Source organism: Zonotrichia albicollis, chromosome 8 (assembly GCF_047830755.1).
Source record: "Zonotrichia albicollis isolate bZonAlb1 chromosome 8, bZonAlb1.hap1, whole genome shotgun sequence".
Classification (NCBI taxonomy): domain Eukaryota; kingdom Metazoa; phylum Chordata; class Aves; order Passeriformes; family Passerellidae; genus Zonotrichia; species Zonotrichia albicollis.
This window is the reverse complement of record NC_133826.1, coordinates 14,870,887-14,896,823: the sequence shown is the minus strand read 5'-3', so window position 1 is coordinate 14,896,823 and position 25,937 is coordinate 14,870,887. Positions and strand designations below refer to the sequence as shown.

At 38.7% G+C, this 25,937-nt stretch overlaps 2 protein-coding genes across 5 annotated transcripts in view; both read left to right on the top strand.

Annotated features, from left to right (window-relative positions):
- Window positions 1–11,562, top strand: part of COL24A1 (collagen type XXIV alpha 1 chain) — a 119,118-nt gene extending 107,556 nt beyond the window's left edge. For 3 of the 4 annotated variants that reach the window (XM_074546065.1, XM_074546066.1, XM_074546064.1), the window contains 8 exons: window positions 1,159–1,194; window positions 6,160–6,195; window positions 6,290–6,316; window positions 6,485–6,550; window positions 7,296–7,464; window positions 8,129–8,238; window positions 9,344–9,559; window positions 10,058–11,562. In XM_074546065.1, coding sequence (XP_074402166.1) covers window positions 1,159–1,194; window positions 6,160–6,195; window positions 6,290–6,316; window positions 6,485–6,550; window positions 7,296–7,464; window positions 8,129–8,238; window positions 9,344–9,559; window positions 10,058–10,204 — 807 coding nt within the window. In that variant the 3' untranslated portion in view covers window positions 10,205–11,562. Of the gene's footprint in view, window positions 1–1,158; window positions 1,195–6,159; window positions 6,196–6,289; window positions 6,317–6,484; window positions 6,551–7,295; window positions 7,465–8,128; window positions 8,239–9,343; window positions 9,560–10,057 lie in introns of those variants that run through there. The other variant, XR_012581303.1, reaches the window with a different exon arrangement.
- Window positions 11,563–12,334: 772 nt separating this feature from the next.
- Window positions 12,335–25,937, top strand: part of ZNHIT6 (zinc finger HIT-type containing 6) — a 40,981-nt gene continuing 27,378 nt past the window's right edge. Inside the window, exons 1-8 of the mRNA XM_074546063.1 lie at window positions 12,335–12,490; window positions 13,668–13,733; window positions 13,819–13,925; window positions 14,010–14,095; window positions 15,302–15,405; window positions 22,212–22,280; window positions 23,062–23,142; window positions 23,648–23,728. Coding sequence (XP_074402164.1) covers window positions 12,414–12,490; window positions 13,668–13,733; window positions 13,819–13,925; window positions 14,010–14,095; window positions 15,302–15,405; window positions 22,212–22,280; window positions 23,062–23,142; window positions 23,648–23,728 — 671 coding nt within the window. The 5' untranslated portion in view covers window positions 12,335–12,413. The remainder of the gene's footprint in view (window positions 12,491–13,667; window positions 13,734–13,818; window positions 13,926–14,009; window positions 14,096–15,301; window positions 15,406–22,211; window positions 22,281–23,061; window positions 23,143–23,647; window positions 23,729–25,937) is intronic.

Sequence of the window (25,937 nt, the reverse complement as noted above, 5' to 3'; positions counted from 1 at the left end):
TTCAATATAGTTAATTTTTTATTTCTTGTGCGCTGAACAGTCCAGAGTGCCCCACTAGACACTCTGGGAGTGCCTCTGAGCCCTTGTAAGGCTGTTCCAGGTGCTGATGATGTCCCTGTTACACCTCAAACATCATTGTGGCCTCTCTGAAGCTTCCAGTGCATCCCAGGCTCCCTGCACTGGGGGAGCTCTACCCTCATCCCTGTTTCCATCTCTTGTTACACTCATGGTACCAGAGCCAAATTTGTTTTGCAAGAGAACCCCTTGGCTCATGTCTCCGGACCACCCAACCATGTAAGGCAGTTTTAGAAACTCTTTGTACCATGAATGTTCCTCTGCCTGATCAAGTAGACTTGGAGTAAATGAGGATGTCTAAAATTCAGAATAATCATAAAAATAGTAAATATGCAATAAAAGTAATAAATGCAAATATTTACAAGGGAAATAGAAGAAGGGGAATGTCTTTCCACTTGTTGGAAAAATCAGTACTTTGTTTTGCTCCATTCTTTTCAATTGTACTGAGGAGAAAAACTTTACAATTGTGTGCATTTGTTTGAAGGCTTTTAATGGACTTCATATTGAATGTAAATGTTTGCCATTATCATCAGGAAAGCATTTTAATTGAGGATTACTTCTATGTGTTATGAAATGCAGCTATTAAGATGCAAAATTTTTCCAGAAAAGAACTTTAAGATTGTTGCCATCCTTGGGAACATAAGTGCAAAACCAGCCACAAAGAGGGACAGAAAAATAGCATCTAATCTGATTATGAGAGTAGAACTAATAATAAAAACATATATGTGATGAATGGATTTCTTCAGTGATCAAGAGTATTGAGTTTTGTTCTCCAAAGATGTTGAATGTGGATGAAATTGTGGAGAACACAGCTGATCAACAGACAGCAGTTAAAATTACTGAGAGTAAACGTACTCCCAAGCTGAAGAACACAGCTTTCCACATGTAGGAATCACAAGGTGTTTTCAACTAATTTCAATTTCTAGTGGTACAGGAAAATTAAACCCCCAGAGCTGTAAATACTTCCACAGATGAGACTGGACTTTTCATGTGAGCAGTATAATTCTCATGGATATTAATCTGCTTATTTCAGTCCTAGGCAGCTAGAAAGCATATCAGATTAACAGCTGCTCTCTTTTACAGGGACCAAGAGGTGAAAAGGGCACAAGGGGTGAAATGGTAAGATGAAACGACTTTTGTGCTTTCATTCTTTTGACTGTGTAAAATCTATTTCTGTGTTAGGTTGAACATGCTCTGCATGCCAGGCAGTCGTGTTGTGCTCCTGGAGAGCACTGCCCAGGAAAGCTGGTAGCCTGGGTTAGAAGTGTGACCTCCTTGTTCAAGTTGACTTAAGCAGATGTGCCCAGTGGGTGTGAGCTGCTGGGCCCTGGTCATACTGCAGTTTGGAGCATATTCCAAATCTGTCCATGTTCAGATCTAAAAGGAAAATCTTCAGTCATATTTGCTGTCAAAGATCTAGAAGCTCACAGCATGCACATGGTCATAGCTCTGGATCTTCTTGTCTAGAAAGGGAGAAGCTCAGGAGAAGCCCAGAGCTGCCGGTGGGTGTCCATGCAATGCATTCCAGCTGTAGGAACTCTGGGCAGCACTGATGGGTTGTGAATTTGCTGTTCCATTTTTCAGCAAGAGTCATTCTACATTCGTGAATGTTTGATTTATATTAAATTTTGTTAGAGCCAGTAAAGTCCCCAATTAATTATGGCTGTATGAAAAGTCATTAAGTTATCATATTTACAGCAAATTTGTGAACACAAAGTTGATAACTATATTACCTTCTATGACAGATATATAATTAGTTCATTTTCCAGTAACTAGTAGATGAGATCCTGTTCCTGTTTCTCTTACCTCTGCCTTTCACCCCATCTCACTCAAAATTATTTAGTTTCACGTATTGTATTTTGCTTTTAGCAGCCACCTCCAAAAATTCAATCAAACTGCCTTATAAAATATTGAAAAATGAACCTAAAATATTCAAAACATTTTAAAGAGCTAAAGCTTGGAAAGAAGCTTCCTTTCTGTGTCTTGGAGAACTCCCCTCTTTGATTCTAATGCTCTTGAGGCAATTGCTATCTCAGAATAAGAGGAAAGCTGTTTTCTCAATTTGCTGTTATCCATCTTAGCTGTCTTTTTCTACTGTTTGTTCATAAGAATTGTTATGACAGCATAGAGCTAAAAATGCTGACACTTATAAAAAAAGATCCAAGAATAATCCTTAAAAAAAACATCCAGAATGGTGAACAAGAAACATCTGTTTCCATTATTGGAGCTGGTGTTTAAGAAGTTATTTCCTAAATAAGTTCTTGAATTAATCATGATGAGTTAATCTAGTAAGGCTGTCTTCAGAAGAAGAATGTTTAATTTTAAGTCATATACAGTGACATTACTTTCCCCTAAGAAAGGGATTTATTTCCAACTACTATCACATACAAAGGAGACCAAATTTTTTTTCATCCCATTGTGTATTCTGAGCATTAATTTATACCTTTAAAATTTATATTGGCATTCTTCCTAGAATCACATAGATTTTTAACCTTTTTGTAGTATATTTAGTTAGATTTTTCAGTCTGTCAGGGTTACAGAGTTCAGTACTAGCAAGAAATGTTCTTTTTATCCCCAGAAAAACATGGAATGCAAAATCATGTCTTCTTATTGAGGCCAGTGGTAAAGCACACATTCTTTGTTAAAAATACACTCCTCAAGAATTTAAAAATTCTTAGAAAATATGAATGTCCTTGGGATTGCTCATGCTTTCATAGTTAAGTGTATGTACTATTGTATGTAAAGTCAGAGCCTCTCAGCATTAGTAAAAGATTGGGATTTTGGCCTTTGAACTTCTGTTCAATCAAATGGAGAGATTAAAGAATTAAGAACACACTGAAACTAACTGGTTTAGTCTCTGCTTTTGTTTTCATGGACTGGAATTACATTTTTCTCACTTAAATTCTAATGCGACCAAAGGTTAAGTTAAGTAGATTTGTAAAAGTAATCCAGTACATTCCAGTAAAACATTTAGCAATTAACTTAGTTCATGAAAAGTGTAATTTAGCCTTATTTTTCTGCTCTGCAGCAGAAAGAATGAACATTGGTAAAATCCCTTCAGAGAGCTATAGCAATTATCTTTACAAATCTTTAAAATATAATGATACTGCACAAAGATTTGTAAAGATAATTGCTATAGCTCTCTGAAGTTTTAATGCATTTAAGAAATGTGATATTCCACTAAGTAGTTCACAAATAGCATTCACTATTTACCTCCTTTTATTCCCATGGGTTTTACTGGCAAGGAGACAGTGGATCAAGACAAATGACATTCCTCTTTTGCAAAATACCTTAAACTCATTGGAACGGTGCAGGTTTTTATTTTTAAAACATTCAGTTCTATCTCAGAAACCACTATAAAATTGAACCGCTCTTGTCCCAAGACTTCTTGAGTCTTTAAAAGGTGACATATGCCAAGAACACAGAACATTAACTGAAGCATTCAGTCATCTGAAAAATATACTGGAATGTCTAAATCTCAGCATTCAGAACAAGGACATCTATTCATCCAAGAGCAGTGGTTATTTGGGGATAAACTGTTGAAGACTTTTTACCTTTCCTTGATTTGGTATTTGAATAATCAAGTCCTGAACCAAGATAAACAAATATATTCTTACAATGTCAAATTTGTTTCTCAAGATTCTTTTTCACACTTTCTCTTTCATTTTATTCTAAACATACTTGGCCAAGCATGATCAGACAGGCCAGTGATATATTCACATGAGACTGAAGGTATCCTGGAGCAGTCTAACAGCACCTGAACACCTGACCTGATTAATTAAACGTGGAGTCAGCCTTCCCAGCTGGCATACAACAGTACAGCTCTGTGAAACCCAATTGATTTGCAACAGCTGAGGAACTATGCCAAAATAATGAATGTAATCTGTGTAAACTCGGAACAGTTTTCTAATAATGAATAACAACAATATTGTATGCATATTTAATCATAATAGGATCTCAAAGAAATTTCAAGCTGGGCAATAATCAAACTCAGAAAAGTAATGACAGCTAGTTACTTCACACAGAACCCACAGGGATATCCATACTACTGTCCATACTATACTATATGCTAAAATTACTTGTTCTTCTATTTTCTTTTGCCAACATTAACATCTTTTATAAAGAAGTTAATCATTAAATATCTACTTAAAAGATGGCTTCCAGTCCCTTCTATAGGTGTAAGGGGATGAAACATAAATAAATTGGGTCAGGATCTATCAGCTGAAAAGGTCACAATAAATAAATAAATAAGCTCACAATCCATAGACTTATCTTCTTAAGGTGTTCTTGGTTAAGTATCAGAAAACCATCTACCTAAACATCCAGAAATTGCTTCCGTTTGGAATTTCCTCTCTTCTTCAAAGAACACATACAAGACATGGGTCTACCCTCAAAGCCATTTGAGGCAACATAGCCATCAACATAGCCTTGCATAGAGCTGGTGCTTGGAATTACAGGATGGCCCCCAGTTTTCCCATCCTTCATGATGCAGCAGCTGAGCCCTGGGCACAGCCAGGGCAGGTGATGTGCAGACATGCTCCAGTTGTGCAGCTGCCACTGTAACCCCAGCAGATGCATTCCCTGGCACCACCACATGCTCTGCCTCAGGACCTAAGCACTGATAAATTTGCAGCCTCAGTGACTTAGGTACATTGCTCCTATCTGGTTTGAGATCCTTTTTTAAAATATGCATGAATTAATATTAGATTGAATCTGGTCTTTCTTTAATCATTTCCAGCTGCCCTTGCTTTTGGCAGCTTGAGCACAACCTGAGTTCAGCAGTTGTAGCATGAAGTGACACACAGACCTTGCTTGCTGTGAAATCTCACAGCAGAAACACTTATTATTACTTTATCAAGTGATTTACAGCTTAATTCCTATTTGACTAGATCAGTTTCACAACGTTTGTCAGCGTGACCACGTCACATCAGATTATTTCACTTTTGGCAGAGATTTTGTTCTAGCATGACCGTACTGACGTATGAGGGCTTTGTTGGACCAGCTTATTGTGCTCAAGTAATTGGTACAAGCAGCACTGACAAAAGAATGTTCTGCTTAAATTGACTTAGCTGTGTTGAAAGGGTTTTAGTAATTTAAGGTGCAGATCTAGCCCATGCTTTTCATTCCTTCTCTTTTTCTCTTCTTAAGGCACTGCCACCTATTCTTTTCCTTGTGATCATTTGTGCCATTGTTTGTTACAATAGCTCCGAGAAGCTTTGAGTATGTAGAGCTTGAAGAACCTAGCAGAGACACAATTGTCACTGCATATTAATAAATGTCCAGAACCAATTCTAGCTCAATGTGAATAGTTGAATAAATATTTGAAAGAGTTATTCATATGGGTTTATTGTATTGGAAAGGTCCATGTTCAATCCTAAGGCAGCCTTCAACACAGATTTATGTGCACTGTAGGCACTGTAAGCTAGGGAAAAGCAGTTCTTTCTCTTCCACAATCATCCTACACACTAAAATAAGGACATAACTTTTTGAATAAAGAGGAAGTTTGCCATATCACTGTAAAACAATGAACATAACATGTTCTGGCTGAAAATTGACGCTGCTGATAAATTATACTGATAAAAGCCTGGCACATATTCATGGATTAAAACGGATCAGTTAGTTTTTTGCAGTTACTCATAACATTATTTACAATGTTCTTGTGATTATTTACCCCTTCTAGTACTTATCTTCTCAGCATACATATAACATGGGCACAATGTATATCACATTATATATTAATACTTTCTATGACCTTTAATGTTCCCTTCATATCAGAAGTAATTGGAGAAACAAGGAACCAGACAACACAGGAATTCCAACATGAGTATTCATATGGCAAATGGTGCAAGGTACTTTAACCATAGTAACTAATAATCCACAACTTTATCACAGCTGATATCACACCTTCTTCCTTATACACACTGGGACATGTTTGTAATTTAATAAATACATAAATGTAAAACCAGAGACTTTATTGTATGACTATTGCATTCTATATCCATTTCTTCTAATGTATAACTATTGCTTCCTATATCCATTTCTTCTTATCCAGTAACTATTGCTTTCTATATCCATTTCTTCTAGGGGCCTCAGGGACGGCAGGGCCAGCCTGGGCCACCTGTAAGTGCATAAAAAACTCTGCCTGTATTTTTCCATTTTGATTGTACTATATAAAGATGTGAAGCACCTAATATGTATTTTTCCCATTTTCCAGGGACCACCTGGACCACCAGGACCAAGGGTAAATTCTTAAACAAGCCTAACCTACCCTAACCAGTGCTTTATTGAAAGGGAAAATAACAGGATCCTTTTCAAATGTACTCCTTGTTCCACTGTTCAAAGAATTTACCACCTGCACTATTGTATATTCTTGTTCATCTTTTTATATTCTGAAATACATGTTTTTTAGAAACAAGTGGATCTCAATGCTGCTGTTCAAGCTTTGTTTGAGTCAAATGCTGCCTTGCAGATGGAGGTATATATTTAAATGTATTTACATTATCATACAGGGAATGCAATTATAATTTTATTTTTTGAGGACATAACAGGGTTTCTTTTCAAAGACTTAGTTTAAATTAATAACGGATAGCAAGCTATAGAATGTAATGAAAAGTGCTAGGATTTACAGGATAGAGTTGAAATTAAGAGAAGCAGCAAGACTTCTACCTTTTGTGATGATTGGTAGTAGTGAAAATTTACTGACTATCACACATAGTGGACTGTATCTGTTCAGACACAGATAACAATAGTAGCATTTAGGGTTTGATTTAAATAAATCAACATATAGGTGTCTGGCTGCATTGGTTGCATGAAAATCCCTTATGTGGGTGACGTCAAATACATTTGCTTTTTTTTTTTAGGTTAAGCTTAAGAGTAAATTTCACTATTTCGAATTTGAAACCTCTAAGTTTACTTTAAAAATGCACCAAATTTTCCCTTTTCTTTCCTTGTATCCATATTTTTATGTCATTAGATCATAATGACAAATTTGCATGACCTAAACCTGCCTTAATGTCACCATTCGACAGTTTTAATAAAATGTCCTAATTTGTCTATTGGGATATGTTACCCTTAGGTTGTTTTACATGGCTGATTGCATTAATACAAACACTTGGATTCTGGCTGGCTATTCAATGGCCATTTGACATTTGACTCTTACTGCATATACTGTTGTTGTGACACTTCTTTGTGGTAACACATTTGCTAATGGCCCTTGGCAGAAATACCAGAATACTGAAGTAACTTTGCTAGATCAGAGTACAGAGATATTCAAAACGCTCCACTACCTTAGCAATTTACTGCACAGCATCAAGAACCCTCTTGGCACACGGGATAACCCAGCACGCATCTGCAGGGATCTGCTGCACTGTGAACCCAAAGTGGCCGATGGTAAGTGCCCCCTTTCACTCAGGTACCTTTCAAAGGTGCTGCTTCCAAGTGTTGCTTTCTGCATTCCAATTCTGAACGGATCGATTTAATGCTTTTCTTCTTTTTTATTTTATTCTCTTGCGGTGTGCCTGTCACAAATAGATTTATTTCAGCTTTAAGATAAAATTTCTGAATTTTAAAGGTAGAAGTATGTAGCTATCTAATATATAAATATGAGACAGATAATATCTATTAGCAAACTGATGTATCCAGAAAATTGAAATTGAGTGCAATTTTGTGATTTGAAGTTTTCCAAATATTTATAGCAAATCTTGCAAGATTCTAGAATCCTAATGAAAAAATTGCATACCATACATTACCACTGTCAGATACACTGACAGTCATTGTATCTCACAAGTTCCTGAATCAATATTTCAAATGAAAAAACCCTCCTATTTAAAGCTGTCAGTGTAATTGTAGTCAGAAGTGGTTTATTATGGTAATTTTTCTCAGTATCTGTTATTGGCATTATTTTAATAGTGAGAACATTTTCATGTTCCTTTCATTTCCTTGTGAAGATATAGTGATAATATATGTAATATTTGCCAAGAACTGTTAATATTTTAGCAAATTAGTAGTAATTGTGTTTTGATTTTATTTTCTGTCTGGAATTATATACTAATAGGAAAATACTGGATTGACCCAAATATTGGATGTCCTTCTGATGCCATTGAAGTTTTCTGCAACTTCACTGCGGGTGGTCAGACATGTTTAACACCACTGTCTGTGACAAAGGTATGCATTGCTTCTACAGACACTGTGCCTGTGCTTGAACTCTAAATAAATGCATGCTTATTTGCTTAACTCATTAAAAAGAGTTAGATTTCAGGGGGGCATTATTGTGCATCTTTTTGAAGGACTTTATTTATTCTGCTACAGAAGTTACAGATTTTCTGGAGACTCTATATGTTAGTAATTCTCACTGTGTGAGAATCTATCCATGCTGATAGAATTATTTTGTTTTGCTTTATACTTTCTTTCACAAGGCATAAAAATAAGCCTGGAATACTTCTAAGCTACATTAGTATCTCATCACTTAGGACACCTAAGTGTAGAGATGCTGAGGTTTTTACAGTAGAAAGAATGAAAATTATTACTGCTTTCCAACACTTAGGAACTTTTAAATGACATTAGGGAGGGACCAGTTTTCTGTACATCGTTAGTTCACACTCCTCTTTACATGTAGTTCTTGAACTCTTGGGAATAGAAAATGTATGTTTGTGAAGTTCTGTATATACAGTGTAATCATTGAAGAGCTTCAGAAATACTGTGAAGTTCATGTATGCATTCCTACATTTGGAAGATCACTGAATATGGAATAGTCTTGGAGAAATTCTTCTTGCATGATGAGTTACTATATTTTCTGTCTAAAATCAAAGTATACTTATGAACTTTTGCATTTGTAATGGACTATCAGTATTGCCAGAACCTGTGGTCTAAGAAGACTAAACAGCAGACTGATGTGGCTTCAGTTAAAACACTGCTGCTGATAATATCTTTGTTTGAATCACAGAAGCATTTGTTTCAGTTTCCTTATTTAAAAATACTGTTTTCTGACCAGCTGTGCTTCAGCAATGTTGTAAGCATCAGCAAATGTTTATATTTAAGCTTTGAAAATATCCTATGAAAGCTTCTGTTTATAGTAATGCCTGTAATAGGGCCTAACATCTCCCTGAGGAATGCAGATTGTGCTCTTTGGCATTGGCCTCAGTGTATATAAACATGTATACATGCTCCTGTGCCTGACCACCACCCTGCCATGTCCATGGCACTTTGTGCTGCTGAGCCACTCAGCACAGCCCAGCTGTAAGCCTAACAATGCTTTTTTCTTGGAATTCAGCTGGAGTTCGGTGTTGGAAAAGTGCAGATGAACTTCCTTCATTTACTGAGCTCAGAAGCAACCCACAGCATCACAGTCCATTGTCTGAACACACCCATGTGGGCATTAACCTCAGCAGGGGGCCAGAAGACATCAGTTACCTTTAAAGGATGGAATGGTCAAATATTCAAAGCAAATACTCTCCTGGAACCTAAAGTGCTTCTGGATGAATGCATGGTAAATACCTTTCAGCATCACATTATCAAAGGGAGGCAGAGGTACTGTTTAGACATTACTAACCTTCTGCAAATAAATAACAATCATTTAGATTCACATCTCTTAAAGCTTGCTTCTTTACATAGCTCTGCATATGCCAGCCTTTAGATACTGAATTCATCATCTCTTCAAGGATAAAAGCAATTGTAGTGATGCAGGGTATCTGTACTTGCTGTTTGCATTGTGTCTCATGTATCTTGAGAGTGTACAAAGACACTGCACAGACATCAGCACAGAATTAGAGAGGTCCTCCAGGAAAATTTAGAAACAGTTACCTTCAAAATGAAAATTCAGGCTTCAGAAATGGCATTTGTTAAATTACACAGTTCCTTTAGGAACTGCTGAAAGAATAAATGTTTCTGTGCACTACTTCTCTTTTACTCTGTAAGCACGATTTTCATTTGTGTTTTGAAGCTCACCTTTTATATGACTCTGATATGCTTCTCCTGTGTGTTCCAGATTGAAGATGGCAGCTGGCATAAGACACAGTTCTTTTTTCACACTCAGGACACGAATCAGCTTCCAGTTGTTCAAGTTAATGCACTTCCTCACCTCAAACCAGGCCAGCAGCACTTCATAGAAAGTGGCTCCGTGTGCTTCCTGTAAGATTTCTGTCCTAGGTTTCTTGTTGCATCAGCATGGAGTTGCTGCACAGATTGAATACAAAAGTAATGATCCATTGCAGGCAAAATTACTAGCAAACTGAAGAATAATTTCAAATGTTGTTGGTTCAAGAACCTCAGGAAGAAAAAGACTTCCTCCTAAGGAGAAATGACATTGGAAAAATAAAAGAAAGAAAATACTAAAGCAATTTTCTTAAAAGTATTTAAAAATAAATTTCTTGGTGCTTTCTTGCATAATTTTCTGGAATGGAGTATCTGAACATGGAGTTTTTCAGGACATCAAGTGTTCTTAGCAAGCTTTTTAACAGCACTGCACAAAAAACATCCTGAGGAAAGCTGGAGACGTGTGATACTGAGGAGCAATACCTGCTAGTGCTCCTAAATGTGCAATAGCTTTTGTATGAAAAGTGAATCATGCCACAGTACAATAAGTCTTCTTTTCTTAACCTTTGCTTTATTCCAGTCCTTGGTGGACACACACATCTAAACAGATGGCACACTACCTCTTTGTGTTTCCTGTCCACATTGCCTTGGTGCTCTTCATAACACAGGGTGCTTGTGGCCTTAGCAGAGATTATTTGAGTCCCTTTTTATCTTTCAGACTGTATGTGCTGGTTACATCAGGATATGTTTCTGTTGTGAAGGTACTTATTGTAAACCATTGGTCACATACTTCACATAACTGAAAACATTATTTATGTGGATTTCTTGTTTAAAATATTTTTGTGTACTATTTTGGAAATGGTGTATAAGACAGCATATTGTATATGATGCATATAGTCAGAACAGTTTCTGTTACAGCCATTGTGAAAATCGTTGTAAGAAGAACTACCTAAAGTAGTTTTGACTTTTAAATTCTGTATTCAGTTAACATTGCTAATGCCAAAGCCATCTTAAGATGATATATTCTGTATATATTTTGTAACTTCTGAAAAGATCTACTATAGTGTGTCTTCTGAATGGCTACTGTTAAATTATAATCAGCATTTCATCCTCTTAGAAATTCCTTTTTTTTTTTTTTTTTTTTTTTGCAAAATTTATTAGATCATTTTGGGCTTTTAAAATTAAGCCTAAAATGTTCAGTGAAGTTGTTTGGGTGGTTTTTTTTTGTTTTTCTGTTTTTTGTTTTTTTTTTTTTTGTAAAAAAGAACAGTTTTACCATTAGGAAAAGCACTCTTTATGTTGATATGCCTCTATCTATTATCAATTCAAAGTGTGCTCAGCAGTACACAGCAAGGTGATACTGGACTGTATTTGAGGAGCCTGGGAGTGTTCAAACAACTTGTCTTCATCTGCAGTAAACCACACCACCAAAGTATAATAAAATAAGCTTCCAAACTATTTCTTTGTCTTTTACTATTCTGTTTCATATTGTATAGTCATTCTTAGAAATTATGAAAATCCTCTAGAAGGGCACTTTCCTTAGGTGGCAGTGTTTCCCTTCCCAAGGGGAAATGCATATGCTCTGTGCCACAGAATACTGACAGAGGGACAATGTTCACTTTTATAAAGTAATGTAAGTGCATATCCCATCTTACACTTTGTATCAAAGCATCATTTTTGACCAATTTGACAAAAATCTGATAAAACAAAGCAAGATTACAGAAGGATAAGAAAATGTCTCACTTTTTGTATTTTCAAGATCAATACACTGACATCGTGATTTGACATTTGCTCCGAGTTTGACTTTGGAGGTGATGTTTTGGCAAATGTTGGGGATATTTTCCAAGATTATAATTTTTAAGAAAACGTCTGCTTCATGAATATTTTTATTCATCTCATTGCCCTATTTTTGGAAGTTCTTAATTTCAGAAAATATCTCTTTTAAAAGCAAGGAGTTTAAAGTCTTATAACGCTGCTCGGATGTGCATTTCCGTAGCTGAGGCAGAAATGCACATCCCACGCAGGCGGCGGGACACGGACAGGTGAGGAGTGAGCCCGGTGTCACCTGCCTGGGCACCGTGAGGCTGTGCTGCGCAGTGCGCGGCTCGGGAAGCTCCTCTGGGCTCTGGAAAGCCTCCCTGGCTGGAGCACCGGTCCCGGGAACCCGAGGGTCCCCGAGCCCCGCAGGCCTCGGCGCGCCGAGTCCGGCTCCGGGTCCGATCCCGCCCCGTGCGGCTGTGCTGGGGCTCGCGGCCGCCAGGCGGCGCTGCAGAGGCCGCGCCTGCCCCGTGAGGCCCCGCGGCGCGGCCATGGCGGAGCAGGACCGGGACCGGGACTGGGACGTCCCCGAGCGGGCGGCGGGCGGCGGGAAGATGTCCCTGCACAGGTACGGCACGGCGGCGGCAGTGGCCGCACGGGCTTCGGGAGCGCCTTCCGCGGGGCTCGGCGGGTGGCTCTGTGCCCTGCAGCCCCGCGCGGGTGAGGCCCGAGCGAGCGAGGGGCTGCGCGCTGCCGCCGCCCGGGGCAGAGCCTCGCCGGAACGGTGTGGGCAGCGGGCACCGCTGGGATCCTGCAGAGCGGGAAAGGGGAATCCCTGTTCAGAATAACTCCCCGTTTCTGGTTTGCAGTGTTTGAAACCCTTTTTCCCTGTTCTTAGAATGGCTTTGGGCTGCTAATTCACAGAGCTCGTCAGGCGATGGTACTGCTGGGCATGTCCTTCGGGCCCTCACTAGCAGCAAACAGCGAGCACGTGGTGGGGAGAGGAAGAGAAGTGGGTTAGGGCTGGCATTTATCCCCTGGGAGTTGAAAATGGTGCGTTTGTATATTCTCGAAAACTTCACTGTCATTTTTATGCTTGTCAGATTTAAAATAAGTGTGATGATACAGAGACCTTTTTCTTAAGAGTGGGAGAAACAGCTGTTTTGTTAGCCTAGTTAAAAACATATGGTCATATTTGTAGAGGAATAACATTTTTCACTGATTATTAGTTAAATTGATAAATCTCACATATTGCGCCTGAAAGGTTCCCTGACTTTGGAGGTTGCCCTGCTGACAGCCAGAAGTTGTGTGGCTGATCGTGTTGTCATGCTTTTTTTGTTCCAGTGAAAAAATGGGATGAATTGTTCAGGGTTTAGTGTGAATCCGTGAGACTTATTTTCTGTGCACCTAAAGCTGGGAGTATTATAAGCCAGCCTGGTATAGTGCACAGTACAGGTGATGCAGAAGGAGAAAAAGCACAGGCCACAAAGCATAAGGGCTGATAAAGGCTTGCTCTATTTCCAGCTCTTCAGTTAGCATGTGGGTTTTTTTTCTTTCGAGCATCTACAGTGTTGTAATGTGTGTGTGTTTGGGGATACTCTCCATGGCTTGTGTTGTTTTGTCTGCCACCTTTCCCAATCCAGGATATTTGTATTTTCTTTCTCTCCTTTCAAGGTGCACTTAAAATAGCTGTTCCTGAAAATGCTGTTGGATGGCCTAGTACTTGGTTTTTGAGCAGGCACTTCCATAGCCCAGTAAGGTGCAAAAATGCTCCCTTATTGACATGTGTTTTTTACTCCTTTCAGATGTGAAACCTGTAGCAAAGAAGAAGCCAAGTACAGATGTCCACGATGCATGAAATATTCGTGCAGGTATCTGTTATCTGAACTAAACAGTTTTGATTATTTCCCCATTCACGTGCTGAACATGTTAATTTCTATTTTTTTGTCATTTCAGCCTGTTGTGTGTAAAGAAACATAAGCTTGCACTGAGCTGTAACGGAGTCAGGGATAAAACAGCGTTTGTCTCTGTAAATGAATTTACTGACTTGAACCTTCTGAGTGGTAAGAACATATTGTGTGTGTTGTAAAACTCCCTGGTTTTACTAGGCTGGCACTACATTTTTCTTTGTTCCATTTAACCTTCAGATTATCGTTTCCTGGAAGATGTGGGAAGGACAGCTGATGCTGCTGCTCGACATTGTATCGTGCATAGTCCAGCAACAAAAAGACTTGTGAGTTTTTGATTCTCCTTTTGCTCTGTTGGAATTAGGGTTGGCTACCTTTGAATTCCCACTGAGGTAGTCCCAGTCCAGATTCCAGAGCTGGTACCTCTCTTTTGAAGGTATGAATGACCCTGAATTTTAGAGCCAGAAATCAAAAGAAGTCTCTAGGTTTATGCAGCAATAGTATTGATGCCTACATCCAGTTGCTTGGAAGAAAAGATCACTGACATTTTTTAAAATTTATGTGTGACCACTGTTGCTGTTGGATGATAGATGTGTGTTAAGAAAGTCTGAATTTTTGCTTCCTTACACCTCCACAACTTTTGAATTTTTAAGTACACACTTCCCAGGTAAGCAATGGATTTTATAATCACCTAAAAATTGTTATGTCGTTCCCTATATACCAAATGAAGACAGCTAGAGCTCTTCAAAGACTGAGTCTAAGCAAGAGTGACATAAAAGATAGTCTTCTAAGGGAGAAGAGGTTTTTGCTGAAGCACTTTTAGCAACTAAAAACAATGAACAAACAAACAAAACCCAAAAAAGCCCAACCAACTGTACTCCAAAATATTTTGAGTCATTAAATCACAAGAATGCATCAAGGCCATTTTGTTTTCTAGTCTTTTGAAGATACCTTGAAATATAGCCCTACACTCAGGACTCACATTGATGACAGAATAAATTCAGAAGAGTCCAGCTTTCTCTGGTTGGAGTCGTATTCTGTGTGTGTGTATTGAGCACTGTGATGTCCTGGAAATGTCTGCTGAAGGTGGGGAGATGCTGCACAGGTGCCAGTTTTGGGGGTGTGGTTCTGGGCACGTTAATGTGGTGATGCCATTAGTGGTGCCTTTAAATCAGAATTTGGCAGTGGCTGGGATGGTGCTTGTGTGTCCATTGTGCCAGCAGGTTTTTAACCCAGAAAGCATCCTTGTGGTGATATTACACCACTGTGACTTCCATGGTATGCTGAAGAACTTCTGCTATGAGGAGGTCGTGGACATGTTCTTTTTTAATAGTAAAGAAGCTTACAGAAGTGTTTCAGAGAGTTTCTAGGCAGAGTTAATTTTTTCATTTGGGATTTTTTTTTTAATTAAGAGTATTTCATTAAATATAGTCTTTTCTATAATATTCTCATAATTCCTGACAGCTTTTTATTGTGTAGTTTTCAGGGGTTTATATATTCAAATTTTTTTAACCGTTTTTAATTTTTTCCAGTTATACTTCTTGAGGAACAAAGCTCGAGGGTGTAATATTGAGCTAAAAACACTGCCTGTTGGATTCACAAAAAGAAAAGAAAATTCTACCACCTTCAATTCCATGTGAGTCTTCAGCTGGTTACAGTCAGCAGTATGTTGAGCGTATAATGATGAGAATTTGACTTCATAGCAATATGCTTGCTTTGAAATCTGTTAGCTGCACCTTGTTTTGCAAAAGCTGTTTAATATTTCATGCTTTGTTTTCATTTTCTTTAGGTTCTTTGAGCTTGGTTTAACAGCTTACATGACTCATGCTTTATTTTGAAAATGCTAACACCTGGGTAATGGAACAAAGAATCAGTGCTGTTGTGAATTTTTCTTTTAATTAACACTTGGGCTTTTTGCTGGAAAAAGAAAATGCTTCTTTGGAGGTTTTGTGATAGAGGATTGATTGATGTAGAAAGCTTGCACAAATCCCTGTCTGTGAAAAGGCTGACTTAAATCTGAAGAGGTGCTTCAGAACCCAAGTTGCATTCTGTGATGGGAGTTGCTGTTCTGGGGAAGGGAAATGTTTGATACAGCACAGCTTAGAAGGACAAGTGCAGACAGATAAAAATTCAGGAAGAAGGCTAAGGAAAATTTAAACATTTCTTCCTTTATCCACGGTGTGTTTTTTCCCTGATATACAGAGATTGTATTTTAAAGTGTTTTCACAGTGAAAATACTTTGAATATTTTCACAGTGAAAATGAAAGAAATTACAAAGTATTTCATTGTGACAGGAATCAGGTCTGCAGTTCAGCTCAGTAGTATACTGGGGTCAAATAAAAATGCCTTCTCAGCATCTCACAGCAGTGACAGCCTTGATGGCTCGTATGCCCGTGGTGGCTCCTTTACTTGTTTTGTTCCTGGTCTCAGTTTTGGTGGCAATTTATGTTTTCAGGATGTGTTTTCCCTCTGTTCTGGGAGCTGTGCACTCCACGGTGCTGGTCTCTGGGTGGCCACCAGAGGTCTGTCTCTGATAGAGTAAAAACCCACCTGGAAACTGCTCAACACACCCACCTGGGTCATTGAGGCTGCTCTAGAGAAAAACACAGGCAGGTTTGGTTTTGTAGATTTTAGCAGAACGTTAGGCATCAAATAGATGTAGAAGTATAACCTTTTAAAGTTACAAATTTTACCAGTTCTGTTGGAGAAAACCCAGACTGTGGGTGTCACAGGACTTCATGCCACCCATAACATTTTGTTTAATATCACATTGAAATGAGGTCAAGCTGTGCAAATAGTCATATAGTCATATATCCATTATATGAGCTTAGCACCTGACAGTGCTCAGGGTCTGGTGTGTCCCTCTCCTCCCCTTCTCGTGCTGTTTGTCAGTGAAGATTTGTAGACAGATTGCTCCAGAGGGTGGAGGCTGGAAGCTGCTCAGCATGTGTGCGTGGAAAACTGAGAACAGCTTCTCCCATGTCCTCCTGACGCTCTCCCTGCGAGCCAAGCTCTTGGGCAGTACAAGGCAGCAGTGAGAGCAGTCCAGAGCTAGGAAGTACAAGATGTATTCTTGTGTCATCCCCTGCCTGTGCCAGCACTGGAGGACACATCTGTGTTGTTTTGAAGTGTTAGCCAGACTCTTCACTTCCTGGATTCCATGAGTTTGTTTGCTAAATCCCATGTTGTGGAAGCAAACGTGCCAATGCTGGGCAACACATGGGTTAGACTGATGTGTTGAATATCTAGGTAATAGAGGGTCATTAGAAAGTAGTGTCTGAGTCCAGAGTGTGAACTCATGGTGCATCTGACTTCTTATTCATAAATTATTTTCAAAGTGCTGCTTCATGCTACATTTCCTGTGGTGCCCTTATTTTCAATGCAGCTGAGAGTTGCCCACTGGATGCATTCTTCCATGGAGCTGATGGGGTGAATTGCTGGGAGAGGGCGCCTCAGGGAGAAGGGTGAAAGGTGAGGCCAGGCTGAAACCAAGGGCAGGAGCACCACCTGGGAAGCTCCAGGCAGCAGGTCAAACAGGAAGAGGGGAATGAGCTTGCAAGGCCATGGCTCCTGTTCCCTGGCAGGAGGTGATGTAGTGAGACACTGAAATGGGGCAGCGCAGTTCCCTGAGCTCTGCAGCTTGTGCTGCCCTGCTCCAGCCCTCCCTGCTGCTTGCACTGTCCTAGGCATCTCCAGCCAGCTTCCTCCACACTCCACAGCATAGATCTCCCACACCAAATCCTTTTTACCTCTCCTCCCTGCCAAGAGGGGCCAGAGGTCTACAGACCTCTCTGGTAGCAGGCGTGCTTGCAGCCTGGGAGCATTTGGTCAGAGGGCTATGTGTGGGAGGAGGAGGAAGTTCTTACATTAACTCATCCCTTCAGTGTAATTGTGAGAAAAAATTACAGCGTGGAGATTTGGGACTAACATAATTTAGAAGATCGTTATTGTTACACTTTGAGGTACACCTGGAAGTTCTAAAATGTCAGCTCTAATCCTTAGCTAGGTAGAGATAATTACAGTTATTGTTTGAAGTGTTGATTTTGAGATTATAGCAAGGAGTTTTCTGAGCTGGGTTTTGACTTAATATAACACTGCTGGAGCTGTTAGACTTGAATTTAGTTGTTACTCAGTACATAGGCTTGCTTGCCCTCTTGGGCTCATGAAGAAGAAAGTTAAGTTGCTAAAGGAAGTCAGTATTATCCAAACCTATACGAGCTGAATGCCCAGTACTTCAGTTAAACTTCAGTGCATTCTGACAGAGTACTGGGTATTGTCAGATGAAAGGATAGCTGGTCTGACATTAAACTTCATGTCCTTTTAATCACTTTAATGAATTCAAAATGAAAGAGATGGGAAATACTACAGTATTTGCTCTTTGACATAAGATATCCTGTATACTAATATTTTAAGAATACTAGTTGCTAAATTGAAACAGAATCATCAGTGAATCACTATCTTTGACAGGCTGCCAGTGAAATACTTCTGTAGAGCCAGAACTGCTGTTGATATCTTAAGATGTAATGAATTTGGAATTTTTGTCAATATTTTAGTTTGCATATATATAAACACATTTCAAAACACCTTCTAAACATGTTTAAAACAGTTCTACTGCATTCTAGACAAAAATGAGAGGAAATGCTCAGAGGAAGCCTAGATAAGAAAATTAAGCTTTATGAGATATTAAATATATTTTCAAAGAAATGCATAGATATTGGACACTTCTAGAAATCTGCCAAGGCACTTAACAAGTGTGTCCAAGTCCAGAATCCTTTTTAGATCAGTCCTTTAATTCCCAGCTGCTGTACTGTCTACAATCACAGTTTTTTGAGCATCTTCTTAGGTACTGCTGAAACTGTAAAGGTGGTGCAAATGTGTGCAGTTGTTCTGAGAGCCGGCTGGAGGAGACAGCCCCCTTGTATATACTGCTGCTGTCTTTGTAACATCAGGAGTCAAAATGTTTCCATTGTTCCTGTGACCAATTTTTTAATCATCTACCTGTAGTTCTGGGGAGAACTACAGTTGATGACAAAGGAAGTTTTTGGAAGTTTTAGGAGAAATGAAAGGTAGATTGTCACTTTTTGTAAAACTGTAGTTGTGAAACAGCCTGTGGAGTTCTGAAAGTATTTTTCATCTACGTGTCATGCAAGAAGAGAGGTGCTTGGCTCCCCTTTTCCCTCTGATCCATTTCCATGCTTCTGAAGTAGCCAAAATACAAGATGAAACCAAGCAGGGCAGGGATGGGCTATGATGCTGCTTGTACTGACATCACTGATGTGCCTGTGCTTCACCCAGATCTTTGGTAGTTCTAAAGTCAGTGCCTTGGTATCCAGAAAACCAGGGCACTGTTGGAGTGAGCTGTTACTCAAATGCAGATTTCTTACTCAATTAGGCATTTTCATTTAGAAAATGAGCATACTGCATGTCCGTTGTATTTGAAGGAAGTGCTGCCCCAGTGAGCCATAATGGAAAATGAAGTCAGTGAGGTCTGGAGCCAGGATATCTAACTTTGATCAGAACTTGTTGTGAAGCAGCCTTGATAGCATCTACAGCTGACATCAAGTTCTCTGGGCACACATCAGTGGTGGTGAGGGAGGCTTCACGTCAATAACAGGCACCCAGCAGGTTGTTTTTCAGGACTTCATTATATAGTGAAGAGAATGAGGCTATTCCTGTTCCAAGCTTTTTTTTTTCTTGCCTACTTCTATCCTGTTCTTAAACTGTCTTACCTCTTTCTGCCTGCCATTTACTTCCAGGCTCTTCCAAAGAGTACTTTAAAGAGAGGCTAAGACATTAATTGCCAGTTTGCTGAGAAAAAAATCAACATTTCTGTTTTATCAAAGTGGAATTTTTTTTATGAGAAATGAGCTTTTTAAACTTCAGCTTCCCTGATTCACAGCACTTTGTGTGCCCTGTTCCATAGACAGGATTGTGCCTGGAAGGGGGAGGGAGGGCCGAAGTGTGAGGAGAATCCTCTGAGCTGATTTTCCAGCTGCAGTGATGAGCTGGGTCTGCCTCAGTGAGCCCACAGGGAATCAGCCTTGCATGTGAATGAGGATGTGCTGTGTGACAGCCATTTACAGATTCATGTAGAGGGTTCCTAGCAACGAGTAGCAGATAGCTAGAAGTTCTTTTTGGAGTATTTATTTTTCAAGTGCCTTTGTTAGAGACAGTCCCATACATACATGTCCCATAGGTACATCCTTCTGTGAGCTGTGTCATGGTTTGTCTCTCTCATGCTTTGGCTGTCTTGATTTAAAGATCAAATTGTCACAGAAAGGGTCACTTAAAATAGATGAACATGGCCTGTTTGAAAAAATTGTGGAAGATGGTGAGTTAAATGAAAACATGCTCATGTTAGTTAATAACATAGAACAAAACCCTCATCTGAACAGTCCTTATAAACATTTTGATGTATGCCCATCATAATAATTTCTTTCAGCTAATGTTGGTGACCCTATTTCTGTGTCTAAAGCTTACTAACTTACTAGTCTCCCTGGGAAAGTGCTTTGAAATAACACCATTCCATGTTAAATGGCAGATAGTAACATGTTTGAGAGGAATCACAAGCTTGTTAATCTCAAGGGAACTGAAGTGGTTACATAACTTCAGGGATATTCCAGTTTGCTCTGTGTGTATGGTAACGTTGGTGCTTCCTTCAGCTGTCAAGATAAGAATTGCAAAACCTTGTTTTACTTACCTTGTAAAAAACTCCCAAAATTCCACTCAATGGTTTTGAGTTATTTCAAAACATTTTGCAGTTTGGTAACTTAAGACTGTCATACTAGTATGCAAAAGAGTATAAAATTCATGGGCCCCAATACTATATGGTTATATATATGCTATATGATTAATAATGTTTTCTGTGTTACCCTCCAGCTCTGGCTGTACAGGGTTCTTACCTCTTCCAGTCCTGATGTTCTCTAGTTCCACATTCTCATTCTCTACTTTAACAAACATGAGCAGAAAGAAGGGAGGAATCACAAGGCATGCTGCACAACTCTGCTGAGGCATATATTGTTTTGGGGACTCTGGACTTCATCAATTTGTTTTATTCTAATTATTACTTTATTGGAGCTGGAGGTTCCGGCTTGCTCTTTTTTTGGTAAATATTAATGCATCTGAATTTACTTATACTCCAGAAAGTGTAGTTCAGTTGTAAAGCTCACTTTTTTCCTAGAAACAACTAGGTAAGAGAATTACCTATTTGATAAGCTGACTTTATAAAAAGGGCTTGCATTTAAAAATTGATATCAGAGTTAATTGATTTTAGCAGCTAAGTTTACTGTTTTGCTAGTGGATGCACATACACTTCTCTCTGCAGCCAGCTAGAGCCTGCTGGATAATGTTTCATTTGCCTGATAAACAAATTAATCAACATGTTGGAACAACACTGTGTTTACTTTTTATTGTAGACTAGAATCTTTGCATAACTGAAGGTGATTATCCTGGATGCAATGAATCATCATAATAATGTTTTAAAAAGTAGTTTAAAAAAAGACACTCTTAGATATCCCTGTGCCTCACAGGTGTTTGTGCTCCAATTTCTAAATCTTTGCTGTTTGTCATGGGTGTGAATTTCTCAACCAGAGCAAAAGGCCAGGAACCTACCTTTTAGATTAGGGAATCTTTTTCCCTAAGTTTTCTCTTATGGAATTCTTTCAGAAAAGTTTCTGCAGACTTTCTGCAAGTGAGCAAAAAGGCAAATAGAGACTGCCTGATGTAGCAAAATTCTCTAGAAATTCTACCTAAAATGATACTGCTCTTGAGCTATGCTTCAGTAGCTTCTGTTCTCAGGTATTACTTATGCTAGCTGGAGAGGGAAGATGGTCTTAAAAATAGCAACTGACATACAGAAGAAAGGAATGTGACATCACTTTGTCTCTACCAGAAGTTTTACAATCTTTCTGTAAAATGTTTGTTCTTTCTAACTTCTGTTATCCATGTTATGGCAGAGGGCAGCTTCCTTCCCTGGCCATGACACATTTTCTAGGCCATCATTTCTGGAAAAGGTTGAGCTCCCTGTGCTCTGTAGGACCCAGCCTCACCTGGGACTCTGGCTGTTATTATTGCACAGGTTTGGTAATCTGTCCTGGGTGATATGCCAAAAAGCAGTTTCCTTTTCTGAAATTAAAGGGCAGCTGGACTCACTTTTAAAACGTGAAATACTGTTGATCAGTTAATTGGTGATATCTTAATATATTTGTAAGGAGCAGATTTTCATTCCAGGAAGATTTGAAATTTAGCAGAATGTGGGAGCATTACATCTTTCAAAGGACATCTCAGCTTCTCTGCATGCCCTTTATACTCTTTAAAGCCATTCAAAATCTTAACTGTGTATTTTCTTCTGCACCTATGCTGTAGGTTACCAAGCTTTGTCACAGAAAAAGAAATTGTTGTTACCAACTAAGACTAAGAATATGCATTTCTTTTTGTTTTCAGGGAGAACAAGTTCTACTGGCATTTGAAGCTCATATTTCCTCACTGTCATGCTGAATACACTTTAAAAGGGTACAGAGCTTTAAAAATTATTTTTATAAAGTTTCAATTAATCTGCTGAAGTTGAACTGCAAAATATTTTAATCAGTTCTTACCGAATTCTGTTATACAGGGTAAACTCAGGTATTGATTTTAGTCTTAAATAAAAGAGCATTTCCATCTAAAAAGTATTGAAAGTTGTGTAGTTCTTTTCTCTGTGAAAGCTAGCAGACTTTCCAAATCAGGCATAATGTTTATTAGTCCTTTTCTCTATGTAAATAGTGAGTTTGTATATTCATAATAGTAGGGCCTCTACACCTGACATACTCTCTTCTCATGGAGCAGATGTTCAGCACAATTTGCCACCCCTCCTCACCTGCACTCTGCAATGACCTTCATACAGGGCAAAATGGTTGCATTGTTTGCTTTGTAGGAAAGTCCACAAACACATTTTGAAAAGGCAAAAAATAAATAAGCTTTTATTGACAAATGTTTCTCCTTTTCTCCTAGCCTGAAGGGAGATGAGAATTATGTGTTGCCTGCTCCTAGGGCTGTAGGAACAGCATGTTTCTTTTGCAGAGTTAGAAACTGGAGATATGCATCTGTTTACTCCTCATAGGTGCCTGTGAAATGCCAGTGCTGAAACTGAGATAAAGCTGCCCATATCTGTGCAGTATTGATGCACACTTATGATCCTCCCATGAACTACTCAGCTGTGCCACTGCAGCATGCCAATATGCAGGTGACTCACAATAGATATTTGTGTACATGCTGAAGGATGTCTCACATGCTTGATTTTTATCTTTGTTGAAAGGGTGCCTGATGATAAAACGCTTGCTGATATCCTCAAGCCATACATTGATCCAGTGGAGTCAGATCCTGTAGTTTGTCAAAGGTGGGTATGGAATAACTTTCCTGCCTAGTTGATCTAATGCACTAATAAAAGGGAATTGTTCTGAATACATGGTTTAAATTAGCTGCACTATCAGCCTGCAGCTGGGTTCCCAGTCAGCAGTACATCTTTAATTCCTGTGACAAAAACCGTCCTAACATTCACCAACCAACTAACCCTGGGGTCCAGCCACCAAATTTAAACCAACAAAAAATTTAGAAATGGACTCCTGGCATAAATGCCAAATATAGCAACTGTAATTCTGAAAAATGTAACCATAATTAACTTCAGTGGAGGTGACAGTAAACCTTCAGAATAATTAGAAAAACATGCTAATAATTATAACCCTCATTTATAGAAAACACCTAGTATTTGACAAGTTATTGTTTTAATGAAAAAACACATCATTTTGGCTGTTGATTATGCATAAGAGATCCATCTCTTATGGATGACAGGAAGAAAAGTGATTGTACATAATTTCTGCATCTTTGTTGCTTTCTTTTTTCAGATTAAAAATCTATACAGCATCTCCTCAATCAGATGTACGAATTTTAATGAAAATAGAAAACAGGAGCCGAAACTCTGTCAGGTAAGGTGGTTCTTCAGTTTATGTGCTTACTAATTAAAAATAACAAGAAGATTTAATACATTTCTTAGTCTATAATAATATCCAGTATTACAGTTGGAGATTACATAATCTCATGGAGTAAACTTCAGTGAGTTATAAAAATGATTTGGCAAAAATGCTAATTCTTTGTCTTTTATAATGTCAGCATTGACATTTCAGTGCAATTATTGAGTGAGTGTGCCTGTACCTAAACTGCTTCAGCAGCAGTCCATGTCCATGTAACAGAGCACAGGTCTGTGTTAAAATGCTAAATAATTGGATTGACCCAGGGAAATGCATACATCAATTTCTTTCTGGAAGTTCTGCTGTGGATATGTTAACCTCCCAGAGGGAGGGAGGGAGTTGAAGTGATAGCCAAGGAAACTTATCTATTTAAATTAGTGCAGCAAAAATTATGTGTTTATCACAATCCAGTCACTGCATTTGAAATTACACATTTTTCTCAAAGTTGCTTGCTCATCACTCTTCATGTTACCATATTTCTGGGTGTGGGCTTTTATGTCTTCAGAATTCAGACTTGTGCAGAATTGTTTTCTTTGTTTTCAGAACAGACAATAATCTTGAACTTCAAAATTAAGCTTCAAAGAAATATTTTTTGCTAGTATAAATACCATTCTGAACACTCCACCCTGTTGTCATTGTTGCTGAAAAGGATATGGAGCAGCTTAGTAGCATAATTTACTGTGGTTCACCAGTGATTCCTAGTTAGGCATCTGAAATTACATTTTTGTCTTGAAATGTAACAAATGTAAATAATATGCTTCCCTAAAATATGATACATTATTTCTAAGGGGAAATAAGGATATATTGTAAGAATTTTAGCTGTAACTGAGCTTCCAATTTATGCTGGGGATTTTCCCCAGTAATATTAAAAATGTGCAATGTACTTTTCAATTCAAATGCAAACTCTTAATGATTTTGATTGATTTTTTTTCTCTTTGCAATCATTATTTGATATATGATTGTAATGTTTGCCATCAGAATCACCAGCTAGAAACCTGTTGTTTTTAAGTGAATTTGAAGATACAGAGCCCTGATTCTTGTATGAGGTTGATAATGAGGTTGTAGTAATTGGTATTTATCTCACTTAGTGAATGTAAAGTTTAGTGTGCAGGAAAACAAATAGAAGGTTAAAATAGAAGTCAAGTATCTTGACTTGAGACCTGCAGTTCCTCACTTGGAAATTTTGTTAATCTCTTCATATAAGTTTGTGGTGCAGGCCCAGCTGGGGCAGTGCAGACAGGTCAAGAAAACAGCATACTGAAAAAAATTCCTCCTGTGAAAGGAAGGAACAAAGTTTGTTTGAAATGGGACTACTATGTCAGCATAAAGTCACTTCTGTCAACATAAGCTGTGTCTGTGGCAGCAGGCACTCAGAGCGCTTGTTGTGACAACAGCTCTGGGAGGGAATGCAGATTTTTGCTGGAGGTGCATTACAGATAAGTAAGAGAGAATTTGTTTTGATTTTTTGTCCTTTTGGTTCCTCATCCCTAAGTTAATTGGAGAGTATTGGCTTGTACTCTGTGAATGAATAGCTGGAATTGCAGTGGAAGTGCTTTTGATTGAAACATGAGCAGCTTGCTGCTTAGTGGCCTTCCCTATGGATCAAAAACTGAGTGGAGACAGAGCTCCCTCACCTTTCTTTATGTTTCTCTAACAGTGGGAAGTGTTAACTGCTGGTTTGTGTAGCCCTGAGTGCCACTGTCAGCTCAGTGTAGTTTCTCAGCCTGTGCCTCCTCATTCTGCGTGGTTTTAGGCTGTATATTCTTGTGTGGTAAATGCTCTGCCATCATTTTGGGGGCAGACTGAAGGAGTGGGATTAGTGTAGGCTACTGATACATGTAAGTCATGAATGTTTGTTATCTACAACTCCTGTGCCCACCAGAAAAATTTCTTCTCCACAAGCTGATAGAAGATAGAAAAGTTGAAAACATATAACATATGTTGTTAAGTTCAATGTTGGTTTTAGGCTTAGCAGAACCTTCTGGAAAAAAATCCTTTTCATAGTTAGAATTTTGTATTATTGAGGCAGAGCAGTGGTGTTTCAGAGAGTATCTAAACAGGATTATAAAATGTTAGTCTTCTAGTTTTAAGATAAGTATGTTACAGAAGGATTTTAGTATTTCCTGCACTTGTTTATGAAACAGGAGTTAGTGGTTTAGTTTTGGCT